The 16,626-nt window shown below is 31.0% G+C and overlaps 1 protein-coding gene across 1 annotated transcript; it reads right to left on the minus strand.

Moving 5' to 3' along the window:
- Nucleotides 1–270: 270 nt before the first annotated feature.
- LOC132720445 (potassium voltage-gated channel protein Shaw-like) lies at nucleotides 271–14,596 on the minus strand. The gene is made up of 4 exons (XM_060704589.1): nucleotides 13,645–14,596; nucleotides 2,673–2,894; nucleotides 829–2,070; nucleotides 271–465 (listed from the first exon to the last, which is right to left on the minus strand). The coding sequence occupies exons 1-4, from the start codon at nucleotides 13,939–13,941 to the stop codon at nucleotides 271–273; spliced, it is 1,956 nt and encodes a 651-aa protein (XP_060560572.1). The 5' UTR covers nucleotides 13,942–14,596.
- Nucleotides 14,597–16,626: the final 2,030 nt, after the last annotated feature.

Here is a 16,626-nt window from a genome sequence, read left to right on the forward strand (position 1 = left end):
CCATAAGCCGATACAATAGGAGTGAAGTGATCAATAAAAGGGGTCAGGATTCATAGAACGCAATCCTCAGCCGCCACCAAGACGACAATGTTCAGCCCCACACAAATGTACGAGATATACGTGTATAAAAATTGAACGCTCACTTGGAAAACCGTTTGATGTCTTCCTTTCACAACCTCCATAAAATTCTTCCTTTCTTTTTGTGTATGATTGCGCCAAATGGTGCGTGTGTAACTTATCATTGAAAGTAATCAGCGAATTAATTGACTACTAATTCCTTATGTTCGATGGTTTACTACTACCAGCAGCAACATGTGGTCTCTTTCTGGGTTCGTGGCTTAACTGCTGCTGACGACGAAGATCTCGCTTGTGATTTATCAATTCTAGTTGACGTTTTCTCTCTTCCTTTCGTTTCTTGTCATAGTCTGCAAATTCCATGAGCAGTTGCTCCGTTTCAGCCAAATGCTAGAAAAGAAAGTACATTGAAACAGCTAATGAAATGTTAGGTATTTAGCAGTACATCTCATTACCGACGACTATAATTGATATAAGCGAAGGCAGGTCGATCCATTAAAGCATACATAGTTTTTTTTCTATTTTTCAGTTATATGTGTTGCTTCAGTCAATGTGGATTTGTCAATTTAAAGCAGAAGATGGCACATAGATCTACCCATTTTGTTTTGTTCACAGAAAAAAATGCCTATTTATTATCATGTCCAAAAAGTTTTTAAAAGAGTATCATTTAACGATTTTTTGTCTTAGTTATGATTCTTTTGAATGTTACAAATGAAGATTAACTCATAAAAATATTTTCATGTACAAACTTACGTGTTCGTTTGAGTTGCTTATGTCCGATGGTGTCCCAGGTAGGCTTAGAGATGCTGTTTCAGCTATAGAAAAGTCTATACTTTCAGATACAGTATGTATCCTATCAGGGGTTTCAACTGGAACGATATCTGAATCCGTTTCAGATATGGACGAGTGATTTATAGCATTTTCATACACAGCTTTACCGGTTCCTGGTCTCACTACTGTATTGTCACTTAGAACCAATGTCACTCTTGAACTATTTGGTGGTGTGCTCACTTCCTCCGTGTCTTCTTGCCCTGAAGGAGGGTCACGTGGTGTATGTATAGTATCCATATCATTAAAAGTTGCTCGCTTAGTTTTATCCTTTTTCCACTTAAACTTCAGAATATCTATGGATTTCTGATTTTTTAAGAATATTTTCCTCTTTAGCTCTTTCCGCTTATGTACCGGGAGTTTTATCCGGCTTTGTGCATGAGAATAGTAAAGTGTGAAATTATTTACAACAATCGGTACTGTAAAAGCAACAGTGAGTACCCCACATAACACACATCCACAACCGATTATATAACCACCTTCTGTCTTTGGTACTTTATCCCCGTACCCGACTGTTGTCATGGTAACGAGTGCCCACCAAAATCCAACAGGGATACTGTCAAACGTGTCATTTTCAGTGTAAAATATAATACTCGCAAAGATTAACACTCCCGTGAACAAAAAAATGACCATCAATAACAACTCTTTGGTAGAAACCTTTATCGTATAAACCAAAATCTTAAATGCACTATAATGTTTCATAAGTTTAAATATTCTTAAAATACGGACGGTTCGGAGAGCCAGAAATGCCCTAAACAAATTGCTCGTGTCCTTGGACGATCCATATGGATCAACTGTTACCATGATTATGGCAATGAGATGTGGGACCAGACATAGGAGATCAATTACATTTAATGGCCCTTTTATAAATTTGAGTTTGCTTGGCGCAAAAAAGAATCTAGCTATATATTCGATTGTGAAATATGCAGCACATACGTAGTCTAAATACGTCATCGCAGGATGTGGCTCGGTTTCCTCGAATAAATACTGTCCACTTTCATGTTTTGTGCGTATACACTGGTCCCCGGTCGGAGAGAAGTATGTGTCATATTTGGATGCGTTGTGTGCGTTAGCGCCGGGAATCGGAACCCGGAACCAATGATATGTCTCCAGACAGAATATGGCGATAGACAAAACCACGAAAAACATAGACAGAACGGCGTACACCTGCAAAGTATATGAGTGAAGTTTAAAATTATAGTAACTGTTATTGTTTAATATCGTATTTAGATAAAATTGCAGGTTTCTTGAAAACTTACCTACTGAATGAAGCAAAGTTCTTGTGTTGGATACCGACAAAGTTTTGTTAAAGAAAACATTATGTTTGCGGTACTAAAAATCAAATTAAAATTATTTACAAAATCCTTTTCAAATCAGCTAAATTGTGTTGCATTTGTATAAAGGATACAACGTATAACTTTGTTCGGCACATTCGATAAATTTTATTTAAATATAATATATCAAATTATTTACATTACTGGTACTTTTGTATTTTAAATTGGTACCACATGGAGATACACAAAACGGCGTTTCAGGAAATATATTTTTGAAATAAACTGAAAGCGTTCATTTCAACAGCAAAATTATTCTATTAAAATGTGTCCGTTATTAGTGTAAATATTTCCTAAAAGAGTCAACCCAAAGCTGAATATTTGTGCCATTAGGACAAAATAATCGTTTAACAATATGTCAAATTTCATGGACGGTAGTGTTAAGTGCAAGCAACCTTCCACTCGAATATTTACCGCTATACGATATTTTGTACTCACCTTAGCTCCTCTCGATGTGGAGGGTTCTTCAAGAAATTGCCATATTCTATGTTTGAATTTCTGAAAATTTGTTGTATTTTCGGTCCACGCTTCCATTTCATTTTGTTGTGTGAAATTGTCATCAAGAGCTGCAAGGGTCTCCCTGTGATCTTTGAACTTGCTGTAGTGACCCCAACAACATGGTTCTATATCGAGCTCAGTCAAACCCCAAAAATCCAGCTCCTATTAATAAATTTACAGTATATTTAAAACAAATACCGCCATACAATTCATACATACCTCTCATACAATCAATACGTCAATTTTGATTTATGTTCATTTATAAGATACAAGTATCGAGTAATAAACTTTATTTTCTTGTACTATCTACAGAAATTAAACTTGTACAAACATTGGCATCATGGGACGCTCATACATTTCAATCTTGATTTATGTTTATTTATGCATAAGATACAAACTCTTTTCTTGTATTAATCATTGAGTAAATAAGTAAAACCTAATCTGAAAGCTAGAGCATCTTAGATATTTCTACTTGCTTTGCTGTTTAGACGGTATTTGTTGCGTTTAAGAATACAATGTCATTTTAATACTTCTATATCATTGATATATTTAGTATGAAGTAATAGAGCATACTATTTTTCAAATATTTTTATTTACTAAACTTATGCTGAAATTTGCTTTCCAAAATTCTGCTTTATATCTTTGAATGTATTAGCATTATTGTCGTGATATAGTGATTTTTCAAAATAATTTATTTATATAAAGATGTCATAAAGTAAGAATCAACACTGATATTATTACAGAATGTAAAATAATACTAAACATTGTGCAACTTTCGACATTGGTTTGCAATGGGGGACAGTAGTGGATTATCTTCCCTTGATAAAAACCGAGGTTAACCAAAATGTAAGTAGGTCCAAATATTTGGAATCCTTTGCTTTTATCGTTGAGTTTTATATAAGACAGGTTGATATGTCTTAATCAATTATTTACACATGCATCAACAAATGTGTAAACCTTAAGGAAAAAATGATTAATTTATGTCAACAGATTCTACATCTTATCGCAATATCTAATCTGAATATTACAAATGATCATAATTAGCCCTAATTAATTCAGTTTGCTACAAAGAAATAGGCGATAAAGTCCGAGTAATCCAATAGCTTAGGACCTATCTATTTATAGGGAGTACTCAGGGGAGGTTATTCACTATTGACACGATTTATGCATTTAAAATTCAAAAGAATACTTATAACTCTGATAACTGAAAATTGACCTATTGAATAATGTGTCCATTTCTTTCAGTCACTCGTAAAATAAAGAGGCATTTTACTACTGAGATTATTGTCATAAAACTTTTACTATGATTCATCACACAATTGATTGTTGTAAATTATTGACACAGCGAACAAACCCATTCGACCATTTAAAACTTATTTGAGGATTTTCATATTTTATATATCCTCTGGGATGTATTCATTTAACGGACGGAGTATTTTCATTGAAATATTGATAGATGTTAGATGTTGACCCCAAGAGTTATTTATGGTATAGAAATCTGAATTATTAATTAGGTCAGAATCAAATGAAATTTAGTATGCACATAACACTTTGTCAGTTTGTTAGAGATTCCAAATGTAAATTAAAGCAGGTCATTATAGTTATAGACTAAATATTTATGCTTTGTTACTAATAAATATGTAATTGTTATAGTATATCATGTATATGAAACGAGTTAGTATATAACACTGGCTGGGGCGACGTCGAGGGATGTTTCTGCAAAAAATAAATAAAAAATGCCGAGGCATGTTAAACCGAGACGATTTGTTTTGTAGAAACATCCCGTAACTAACGAGTTTCATATATTATAACTGTTTTATCGCAATTTCATAATTTTTGTAAACGATATCAGCAAAATATTTCTATGATCTTATCTTGTGCCCTTTTCCTTTTGTTTCAATTGTAAACCCTAGGTAATGAACCATTACCAGCTAATAAATCTATGTTTTGCTTCTGGGAATTTGTGATACCTTCGCCCCATTTCAATTTCTGTAAAACTACAATGATATATAGTAGGTGGAAAAAAACTCATGTTATATATATCAGCTGATTTTTTCCTATATGAATCAATGAAAAAACAACACTGTTATTATTAAACAATTTTCAAATCCTCATTGAATATGTCCTGAATATAATGTGTTAGAAAGAACAAAGAGAAATGTCTAAACCATGTCATAACTATCTTTATTTATAGATGAGAAAAATAGAAATAGTAATATCTAACACAGGATATGATAAGAACGACGCAAATGGTTTACAATAAAGCAACAAAATTGTGTAGTAATTCAGTAAATAAAAACTAGGAATATCACACAGACTATTTAGAAAGTTAGATTGATGATATTTGTGATAAATATTTTGAATCCTTTTATTCATGTTTTCAATCCTCAGATTACACTGTTTTTGAATTTGCTTTTCCCAAATTCTCTAGAAATGTGCAGTGATGTAAATTGCATTTGTAACTTATTTTAATTTACGTCATTTATTAACAGATTTTGGAGGAATATACGTTACTTATATGCTACACTGATAACAGCTCATGTTACTCATTCTGTAGAACTTAATTTATATAAATCAGACCCGATGTAGTTAGAGATATCAAGGCCGAATCTCTTAAAATTACCACATATGTAGGCTATGTATTTATCTTTATAACATTCATTTCATGCTCTATATGCATGCATGTAAAATCTTAGTATTTAATCAAAGTGCTGTTCATAAACTTTGTATTAATAAACTTATGTTAGGCTATGTTATGATGTGAAAATATAAATGTTGTACTTTTAATCGTTTAATTTTCATTGAATTTATATTAATAGGTTTATGTAAATCTATAAAATGTATTTTGCAACTCAAAATGGGAAAAGGTCAAAGAAATTACATTATTATCGTACAAGTATAAAATTATTGGCAATATATAATTCTAACATCTACAAGTCGACACATTAAGTTTTCCTTTTTAAAATTTGAAGACCTAACTAGTATCTATTCATATCAATACCCCGATATTAATAATTTATCAGTCATTTAGCGTTTATTTTTGCTGTTAATAATACAACAACCGCTTGCTCATTTTTCATCATGGTCTGTTTATACTTTACAATACCTCTTTGAAATAATTCACAGATTAATTCTATTTTTATCTCAACGCTATTATCCGAACAGACACATTATATCCAAAAATAGCCAATAGACAATAGTTCTCACGAATGTAATCTGATCTTATAAACAGAGACACCAATCTGGCTGCATTAAAAGCAATCAATTATGTTATATAGGTGACTAAATCATTTGATATATTTTACATGTATAGTACGTGTTTGTCGTTTAAATAAGTGATATTCTATAAGTCATGAATCCCTATATCATGCCGCCAGTAACAAGGACCACAAATGGAAGTTAGGGTTTATTCTCTCTTTTTTTGTTTAAGCCTTTGTACTACTTTGCATGACATCGTTAATGCATGTACTCATGCTTGTATTTCATTTAATGCTGACCTTCAATTTCAGATTTTTTAACAATTTAGCTTAATTCGACACTAAATTATGTTTTGTAGGCAAAACGATGTAGTACATAGTTCCTTATGTATCAAAAGACTTAATACTTCTTACAACTGTTTCTTGCTATATTTCTTAAATGTATAAGTTCTTTAAGATCCTATTGAATTCTCAGCAACCAAGATGTTATTACAACTGACAAATCTAAAATGATTTAATTCTTTCTAACACCATTCATACCTAGATTAGTAATAAACAATAATTTCATTGAATGGATTTGGATTTTTTTCTGAGCCTTTTTTACTTCTTTTTTATAATTCTATCATTTTTTAAACATTGTATATATTTGTATTACATTCGGAATATAAGGTAAATTGTTTTTTTATCTTAAATAGTTATTTCATTATTTCAAGCATGCTATTTACAGGACATTGTACAAACCTATTCTGGCGTCATTCTGTCTAAAGGAAGGCTTCTTTTAATAAGAATGGTTTGAATTTTATTGACGAAAAGCAATAAAAACTCTAATTTACACGAAACAGATATTGCAAAAACGCCTTATGCAAAGCAATTGACGACCGAAAATGTACAATTATCAGATATAGAAATGAAAAATAGGAGAGCCGCTTTGCATTTAACTCCATGTAATGGCAAAATCTTTCTGTATTAATGTTGAACTAAGCACAACAGTATTGACAGATTTATCAAATTAGTACCAATAAATATTTGCAAATTTACGATCATATTTTTCAGATATATAACACAGGAAATGTTAACGTTTATGTGATAATTGTCCTTTAGAAGTACATTACTCCTCAATTAAGATTTCTTTGATGTTTTGTTTATTGTTTAATACTGGCAATATTAATGTTATATTTTGTAGCTTTTAGTTAAATGGATTTTGTTACAAAAGCTTAGAACAGAATTCTTTTGAATTGGTTACAATATGCTATTTAACACTAAAACCGGCTTATATCCGTTGCAAGTCTGTTATCGAATATCTTTGAAGTAGTTTATTGCTGAAATGCTATCTTGTTTCAGATATATTGATGCTTTTAGACTTTTTTCACAGCCTTTCATTCATAGTTACAGCTCGTAATCCGCTAAAGTCAAAGCAAATTCAAAACCTGTATACCAGTGTCAGAATATTGATTGAGAAATATTTTGTTTTGTAACTTCAAACATTGACATGCGATGCTTGAATACGGTTGACGGTGTCTTTAAGTAAGTATGACGCAAGACTAATGACAACTTCAACACTAAAACAGAATTAAGATATGTTTTATTTCTATGCACATCAGGTAACAGAAGTGAATAAATTCTTATTTCTTTCAAAAGGGCATACATGTGGTTGATAACGTTTTATATAACAGATTTAGAGCATGTGAGATGTTAGTTACCGTTAGAAGTAGAATGAACGTTTAATTGTATCTTTTAAAGGTAGCAAAATGTAAACAAAATGGTATTTTGGCTTCCGTACAAAATACTAAATCATTATTACTGTGCCTATTACCAAAGACCAAAGGAAGCAAAATATGGTTAATTTATGTCAAATGAGTATTTTTCTGAAAATTGCAAAAGATTGACAACAATAAAATGTTTTTGAAAAATGAAAAGGATATTAATTTTAAGTTAAGGTTTAATAGGCCTGTACTTAACGAATGAGATTTCATAACATACCGTATTCAAACAGTCATGTTTTCGATTACTTTATTTCAATTTGAACACGCATACATATATATTACTTTTATTCAAGCAGCATTTTGTTTTCTTTTTTTTTTTCTTTCAAAAAACTTTTCAATCATATAAAGGTAACGAAAGCTATATGACGAACAAAATCATGCACGGAAACATGTAATACTCATTTCAAGACAGTTGTTTTGATGAGAGGTATATGTTTCATTTTCAAAATGGTATCAACCTAATTGTGAAATTGCCCTATGTTTGTGCGGTATGCAATAGAATTGTAGATTGGTTGGTCCTTGTATTGGTTTGTTTGAAGCAAATTCTAATGCACAGATGACTGTATTAACCTATTGTTAGCCATATATAGATAGACTGGGAAAACAAAATACCTTTAAAACAAATTGAATTAATTATTTCAAGCGGTCGCTTATCTGAATTGATAAGATGTATTGTAGAAACCTTTGAAGAATTGAACAAAATACTTCCACACAATAACTGCTTAAAATGTAAAGGCTACATAAATCATTTAAAGATATGCTCTTTAATAACAAAAATAGATGTGGCATAGCATGCATGTTAATGTAACACTTCAATTTAGCAAGTTGGAAACCACTTATCATTATCATACTTGTGACCAATTTGACCAGCTTAGGCCAAGATCAGCCGGCACCGTGTCTTCTGATCACGGTCTGCTCTGTTTGCTATTCATTCATGTCTTATTTTGAAAATAATTATCTTAAAAGGATGAATGGCTTTGTCCAGATTAAAAGATGGACATGTAAATTTAAGAAATTTTGCCGTTGTAAGGTTTTTTGCTCTAACTAACATTATTTTCCTGATATCACAGTTAGATAATTTATTCTTTGATCTTTTAAAATATATACACCGATGTAAATTAGCGCATAGTTCAAAAGATGCATTTACGTTTGTCAAGGGACATGTAAGTTGAACATTTACCTATTTTACACTACCTTTCATCTATATGTAACATTGTTTCACTTTCATCTGTTGTTTAACTTTCATCTATATGTTACATTGTTAATGATGCAATTACGTAAAGTGACATTTCTATCTTGTTTTCATCTATTTTTTCTGAAAGGTTTTGTAACGAAACATAAAATGCATTAATTTTTATACAAACGTTTGTTACCGTAACATTGTTTGTTCAGTCTCTCACTCTTCTTTGGTCCACATTTAAATATTTTTGAAAGTCTGGTTTGTGTTTATTCAAAGTCCAATTATGCGTTAGAAATGCTATCATTTTCATTTCTAAAAAAAACTGTTAATCTTTGGTATCGTGTTACATTTGCAAAAAATACTCATTTGCTATATACATGAACTGTCGTTTGCATCTATAGTTCTGTTGGCAATTGGTAAAATTATAGTGATTTAGTTTTCTGTATTGAAGTCAAAATACTATGCAAAGTGACCCATATATAGACGATTTTGACGTGTTGTAATGTGTGCAGTTGTCTAGCAAGATATTCTCATGATATAATTTTTTTTTAAAAATCATCAATATTTCGTGATTTTGAATAGACTGACATTAGAACTATAAATCTCACCACATCCTCCCTGTAAAACATTTTTTCCAAGAGTCGCTTTATATAAAATCTATACAAACCTGAAAGCTCATATAATTATACACTGTGTGTACGTGTGTGCGTGTGTATGTGTTCGCGCTCGTCTTAAAATTCATGTAGTTCCCAAGCAACCTGGTGAATAATTTTGATAAATATTGATAGTAGATAATGTTTCTTTTCAATCGATCCGGAAATTCTAAATATTTACATATCTGATTCATTATCGCTCATTCTATGAAATAACAATGAGGGGATAGGGTAGATTTTAAAAAGCTGATGTATTGATTGTGTGTTACCAGCATTAGATGTCCAGAAATTAAGCTTGTTTTAAAAAGGCGATGAAAGTGCCAACTTAACATCGATCGTTAGTACTTAGGTATCAAAATATGAAATCCGTCATTCCATTATTTTAATTGCTTTACTAATAACAGCTGAATGCTCGATGACAATCGGTGATAAAAACGGACAATATCAATACTTCTTTAACATATTAATAAATCATGAATTTCTATTTGTTTGACAGTGGCATGATTGTATTTATTGTAAAAGAGCATCATATGTCCATCAGCGTTTGTCATATTTGATTTTTCACCGAGGACAAATTCAGTTTGTTATAATGGACGATGTAGTACATTTATAACATTTATCAGTAAAAAAATAAAAAATTCATGCTATGCATTGAAAAAAAATGGAAGCAGAGGTAGCGTCCCGTATTAAATGTAATATCATATGAAGCGTTGTATGTACTGTTAATATTTTTGCGTTTTTTCCAAACTTCAGAAGTATTATTTACTATCGGTCATCGCTCATCTAGCGGTAAGCAACTTTAATACACGTATTTTTATACTGTATGAACAGCAATAACTTGCGGTATTTTTGTCATCAATTCAAATGAACCAAAACTTAAAAAAACAAGGATTTTGTTTTAATTTTAATTTGTATACTGGAAGCCCACTTAATCTGAATAGACAAAACGAGCAAGAAATTCAAACTTCATCACTTATTAATGTAAAAAAATCTAAAAATGGTAGATCAACCGAAATCATCAAAAGCAAATAAACGGTTGAAAATAAAAAGTTTTGTTTTATTGATTCTGTTCATCGAGAAAAACCTCAAATCTTTGACGTCCCCCTAGCGTATTCAACCTGGGCACAAAACGATGTCTCAAATTCAATGCTACAAACGTGTTATGTTTTGTGATTTAAATTAATATAAGGTAGTGTATATCAAACATGTTTTGAAGTGTTATTTTGTGACTCAACTTTTTCGTGACCTGTATTGTCGTCCACTGATTCCCATATTTAATTTTTGAGTTTTTTTACAAATATATTTTGTTGATATAGAAAAACTTAAAAGGGAACATTCCCAAAAGTTTCAGAACAACAACAAAACGATAAGATAAATAGCACACACGTATGTCAATGCAAATTATCTTAGGATGAATGCATATACTGGTTTCCAACAAAAAATTTCTTTTACAGATAACAAAATCAAGTAAAGAAAAAACAACAACAATATTATGAAGATGTACCGGTTTTCATGCGAATGGCGTACAAATGTTGCTTATCATTTTCATATAATTTGTATTGTTTGCTTATAAGAAGAAGATAAAACATTTTCGATGACACTTGTTCAGAGTCACTCCTACGCAATTTTTGCTTTTCTTTCTGTCAAAATCTACAAACTTGCCATAATGTACCAAGTGTATGATTAGATAGCTACACAGGAAGTGTAACTTATCTCAGAAAAATGTCCTTCCCATGAAAATAAGCCCAACCAAGACCGGAAATCAGAGCGGTTTAATTGAAGGCTAAAAACTCGTAACAATCCCATAAAACAGGAGGTAAAAGAATTTGACATCTATAGATTGATATAAGATCATTGATTAATTGATATCGCAACAGTGTAAGGCGCTAGAGCGTAAATTAGAATTTCCTCTTTCGTACACATAAAAGAAGAATGTTTTTACAAGCAATAATTTGGGTTTAAACACCAGGGAATTTATCAAACAGTTGACGTAAATGAATTGTAATCATGGATGGGAGAATGGTATACACCTATAGATGACCTCCTAGTTTTATGGTAATCAAAGTCCTTCATGTCTTTGGAAAGTGTTCCTTGCGTTGTTTTTGTATTGTTTTTTATTTATTTAATTTGTAATTGTGAAAGATCAAATCCTTCAAATAAAATGAAATCAATCGATCAATCAATCAGTAAGTCGGTCGGTCGATCAGTCTGTCAGTCAGTGAGTCAAACAAAGAAAGAAAACAATGAAAGGTGAAAAGGCTTATAATTAATCCCTTTATCTAAGACCTTTGTGCAATTTGAAATAAATTTTCACACGAAAATATGGGAATAAAGGACATGCATTTCAAAGGGCCATGAAATATCATCACAATGATATGAAGAACAAATGGTTTGGGATATGCAGGCAGGTAAAAGAATTTATACCGAGGAAAGGTTTATCGGTTAGACATTTATCAAAGGGAATGATCCTTAATAATGTTGGTATAACTTTTGGTCCATCCCTTGTGTATGTACATTGTATTTATTCTCAAGATAATGATGTTAAATTGTGTAAATTTATCATATACAAAATATACAATAAAAATTTAGTCTAAACATTTATTAAAACATTAGGAAATAGATTAGCAATCAAAATTAAGGTAAAGCAAGGGTAAGAAGTTTGTCAAACTTTAACAAAAAAGTCTGATTATAACTATTTTTATGACAGATGATTGAAATAATAAACTTGGGAATTGAGGTGCATCATCTATTCTTCGTTCTATAACACAATTAAGTAAATAACGAAGAAAAATTAAAACATCTGCGGATGCTTTTGTAAATGTCAAACATAATATTGATTATATCTAAAAGTAAGGCTCTGCTTATCGTCAACAAACAAACAATTTTAATCAATGCAAACCTTTAAGAATTTTAAGTTATTAAGGACTTCAATTTGTTTAGCCGTTTTAAGTGAAGACTTTGCGGATTCGTTATCAATAAGATACAGTGTCCGAAAGTCTAAAATGATAACAATCCTATAATAAAGCTTATCAAATGATGTTTAAATATAAGATGAAATAACACTGAAAATTATATTATCGTCACCTTAGTGCAGTAACGGGTTAACTCCTTATATAATTCAATAGGAATGAACCTGTTACTGCACTTAGGTGACGATTTCTACGAAATGTTTGCTATACATACATGAATAGAGCTATATTGAAGCAAAGTCGATTGTTTATTATAGTGAACTTATTATAGAAATAGGTTCCTTTATATCAACAGACAATATTCAATTTGGCCTGAAGAATAAAAATGTTAAAATTGGTGGCAGAGGTTAATCACGCTCATGTCCAAAGATTCAAAGTCTCCCGTTGCAATGTCAATAGCTTATATATTGAAATGAATGCATCAAATCAATAATATGACACTCAGACAAACATGTGCATAACCTTGGTCCTCTCGGGGGCTATTTTTAAATTATAAATGACTTAAATTATACCAAGGCATATACGTATAGTATAAAATCGAATTCTTAAAAGAGGTCTTTAAATACGACTATACTGAATACCCTTTAAACGAGGTTGTTTTGTTTTTAAATCGTCTAAAATCAATCTCTCCATCAAGGAATTGAAAGACTAGGTTTAAGTTACAAATTGACTCTTTATTGCTGAGAAGCTTTTTTATCATATAATCATATTATCTTCAAGCTTTACGATTGAAATTGTCGTGTCATATACGCAGTTTAAGCAAATAAAATGAACTCTACACCATAGAATTTCATTTGTTTCTTCTGGTTTTCTGTTGCCTTGTTGTCGTTATTGTTTTATTTATTTTTAAATCTTTTTTCATTTGTTTTATGCGTTTTCCCTTTGAATTCTTAAAGCATAAAGCCTTACAGGACGTATTAAAGTTTTTAAACTATTAATAATATTAATAATTATTATTAAAATAATAATAACATGTTTGATTCTTAAGAAAGACTTGACCCATAAAAATGTTGCAACATTTTTTTTAATATAATAAATATGTTCTTCATGGAAAGTATTTAAAACTCATAGCATTTTTGTTGTTGTTGTTTTATTTGTTTTGTTATTTTTAATTTAGACCTATTTAAAGATTTATTTAACTGAGACTTACCCCTTGGATAATGTTGCCACAAACATTATGATCGGTGTGGAGCTCCTCGCTCCGATAATACTGCATTATCATAGAAAAAACACCCGGATGTCGATCAAAAAAGAATTCCCCGCGTTCACTATCCCAAGTGTCGTCTGCTTCTCCAAGAACCGGAAGTAGCGCCAATCTAGTTCCGGGAATTCGTTCCAGAGTGCTTTGAAACGTTTCAAACAGTGTCCCGCCAACATTTATCCGGACCCTCACTTCCGATTTTTTGTTCGTCTCATCGTTAGATCTTTTCTTCTTTATATATTCCATTTTACGAAATAAACAGACACTTTCCTTCTTTCATATTGAAATACCGGTAAAATGAATATGTCACGCAATTTTTAAACACGGTTGGCAAGCCTGAGCTGTTACAATGTAATATCCGCTTTTATGAAGTTATAGCATATTCTTAACAACGGTGTCTTTCGATCAATCTATCTGAGTTTGAATTATTTAAATTGATACCAATTTGATCTATTTCAATAATTACTAATAGCTTCACTACTTGCAAATGAAATGCAAAAATGTCACAATAATTGCTACATGCCCGGGCTGTTATATCAATTATTCATACGCGAACTGAAATTTGAAATTATATGACATATTATTTATTGCCATCGTGGGACTACTCCAGTCCCATTTTTCCATTTAAAGGTAACTTTCATAAAGCAATTTGTATCGCATATCGACAAGCGATTGCCCATTGTTTAACACGGTAGAACGAGGAATTGTATTTTTCTAGTTCGAGGTGGTCGGGTTTCTGTAATTTTCCCTAGAAAATATAATTCCATTATTCCATTAATATTTCACTCTTTTCTGTCATACCAGTAAGTTGCAATGCACTCATTTGATTAATTAGCGTCACCACTACCATTGACACATTGTGGTTCAACCTGGAATATCAGATGACTTCATTAACGTAATAGAAACTGTATGGTAAAAATGACATGTCATAAATTTCTGATTTTTTAAAAAAAGTTTTATTCCGTTGAGATAATGTTGCGGCGTAACTTGATGCGAGTTTGAAAACAACCTTGTCAAAAGTTGTAAACTTTAAGCTTAACGATTATTGGCGTTTAGGATTTTTCTGAGATAAATTACAATGAAATAAGGTTTTCCTAGAAAATAACATAATATATTTAAAATGATCATTTAGGTAAAAGGTTCATTGAGAATAAGAATTGTTTTGATGCGGAGGCGTTTATAATATATATATATATATATATATATATATATATATATATATATATATATATATATATATATATATATATATATATATATATATATATATATATATATATATATATATATATATATGAAGAAATAATGAATTGAATATTCGGCCTGTGTGTGCGTGTGTGCGTGTGCGTGTTTTCACGTGATCGTTCCTTTCTATCATTTACAGTACATATTCATAAACAACCGTAACCTGCTGACTTTATGAGACAGACTTGCTTTGCTAAGAATTTAGAGCAGTCCATTCAATATTTAAGGGGATCCAATATTAAAATACACAAATGAGCCGCGTCATGACAAAACCAACGTAATGGGTTTGCGACCAGCATGGATCCAGACCAGCCTGCGCATCCGCGCAGTCTGATCAGAATCCATGCTGTTCGCTTACAAACCCTATAACAAGTAAAGAAACTGATAGCGAACAGCATGGATCCTGATCAGACTGCGCGGATGCGCGGGCTGGTCTGGATCCATGCTGGTCGCAAACCCATTATGTTGGTTTTGTCATGACACGGCTCAAATTTATTTTACAAAAGGAACGGGCCTGATAAGACTGCACGGAAATACAGGCTGGCCTGAATCTATTCTAGTGGCAAAGGCTGGTCTTTGGCGGTTTATGCAGTTTAAGGGTTAACAAAATAAGTTGAAATTAATGTTTAAAAGGTAAAAAGGACTTTCCATCACATTCATTTTATTCTTTTCTTAAAATCATTCACCTAACAAAAGCATCACCTAACAAAATGTACAATAATACTTTGTTAAGCGAAAAATATTATAATTTGACCGTTGAAAGATTAAAGCTGATCTGTATTGTATCATTTCATTTCTAGAACTTTGCACCATATAACAATGGCTTAAAATTCATTTTCTGTGTTGAATATAATTCAAAATGATTATGACAGAATATTCAGAATTTTAAAACAAAATTATAAGTAAGCTATACTGGTGAGCAGAAAGGCAATTGATAAATTTAAATTGAAATAAAGGAATATCAACGCTTTGAAAAATAAATTTAATGTTCTTAAGGTATCAAAGTATCATTTTGTGTATCAAAAATATATACTGTTTAATGATATTTTATCAGTTATTTAGCTGACCTCTTTTACCCAATCTAATATTATTTAATTACTTATTATTCAAAAAAAAATCAAACATTAAAATGTATCAAATTAATATGATTATAGCTCTGGCAAAGGAAATATTTAAACATTGTTTACGCTTTGTTAAAATAGTAAATGGAAATGAAATATATATTATATTAAATTATATATCAAATGAAGAGAAAAAAAAATTAATTGGTTAACATTCAAATAACCTGTATCAAAAATGTATATTGTGTTTATTGGTTGTTTCCCCCCCCCCCCCCCCACTTAGTTGGCTATCATTATGAAAAATTAACATATAAACGTATTTTTAAATTAAAAACAAAAACAAAACTCATTATGTGCTTGCTTATAAACAACCCCAAGGATAAAATTAAACCAGTTGAATAAAAGATGAAAAGCATACATGGAATAATGATATAATAATAAGTACAAATATGCAAACTATGTCCCGTCACAGTGTTTTAGATACCCGTATTTAATTATATACAATTATGATTCTGGAAATGGGAGACCCCTCGAAATCAACAAAAAAACTACTCGGTTTTATTGATAGATAGAACAGCAGCTCTCATCCCAAGCGGTGCTAAAACCCTAACACTGAAAAATATTC

Source organism: Ruditapes philippinarum, unplaced genomic scaffold (assembly GCF_026571515.1).
Source record: "Ruditapes philippinarum isolate M1 unplaced genomic scaffold, ASM2657151v2 ctg409_1_1_1_1, whole genome shotgun sequence".
Lineage (NCBI taxonomy): Eukaryota > Metazoa > Mollusca > Bivalvia > Venerida > Veneridae > Ruditapes > Ruditapes philippinarum.

Coding starts and splice junctions, on each gene's coding strand:
- LOC132720445 (XM_060704589.1), bottom strand. CDS start 13,941: ATGGAATATATAAAGAAGAAAAGATCTAACGATGAGACGAACAAAAAA. Junction 2,895..13,644: donor GTGGCAACATTATCCAAGGG/GTAAGTCTCAGT, acceptor ATTTATTAATAG/GAGCTGGATTTTTGGGGTTT. Junction 2,071..2,672: donor CCACATCGAGAGGAGCTAAG/GTGAGTACAAAA, acceptor TATACTTTGCAG/GTGTACGCCGTTCTGTCTAT.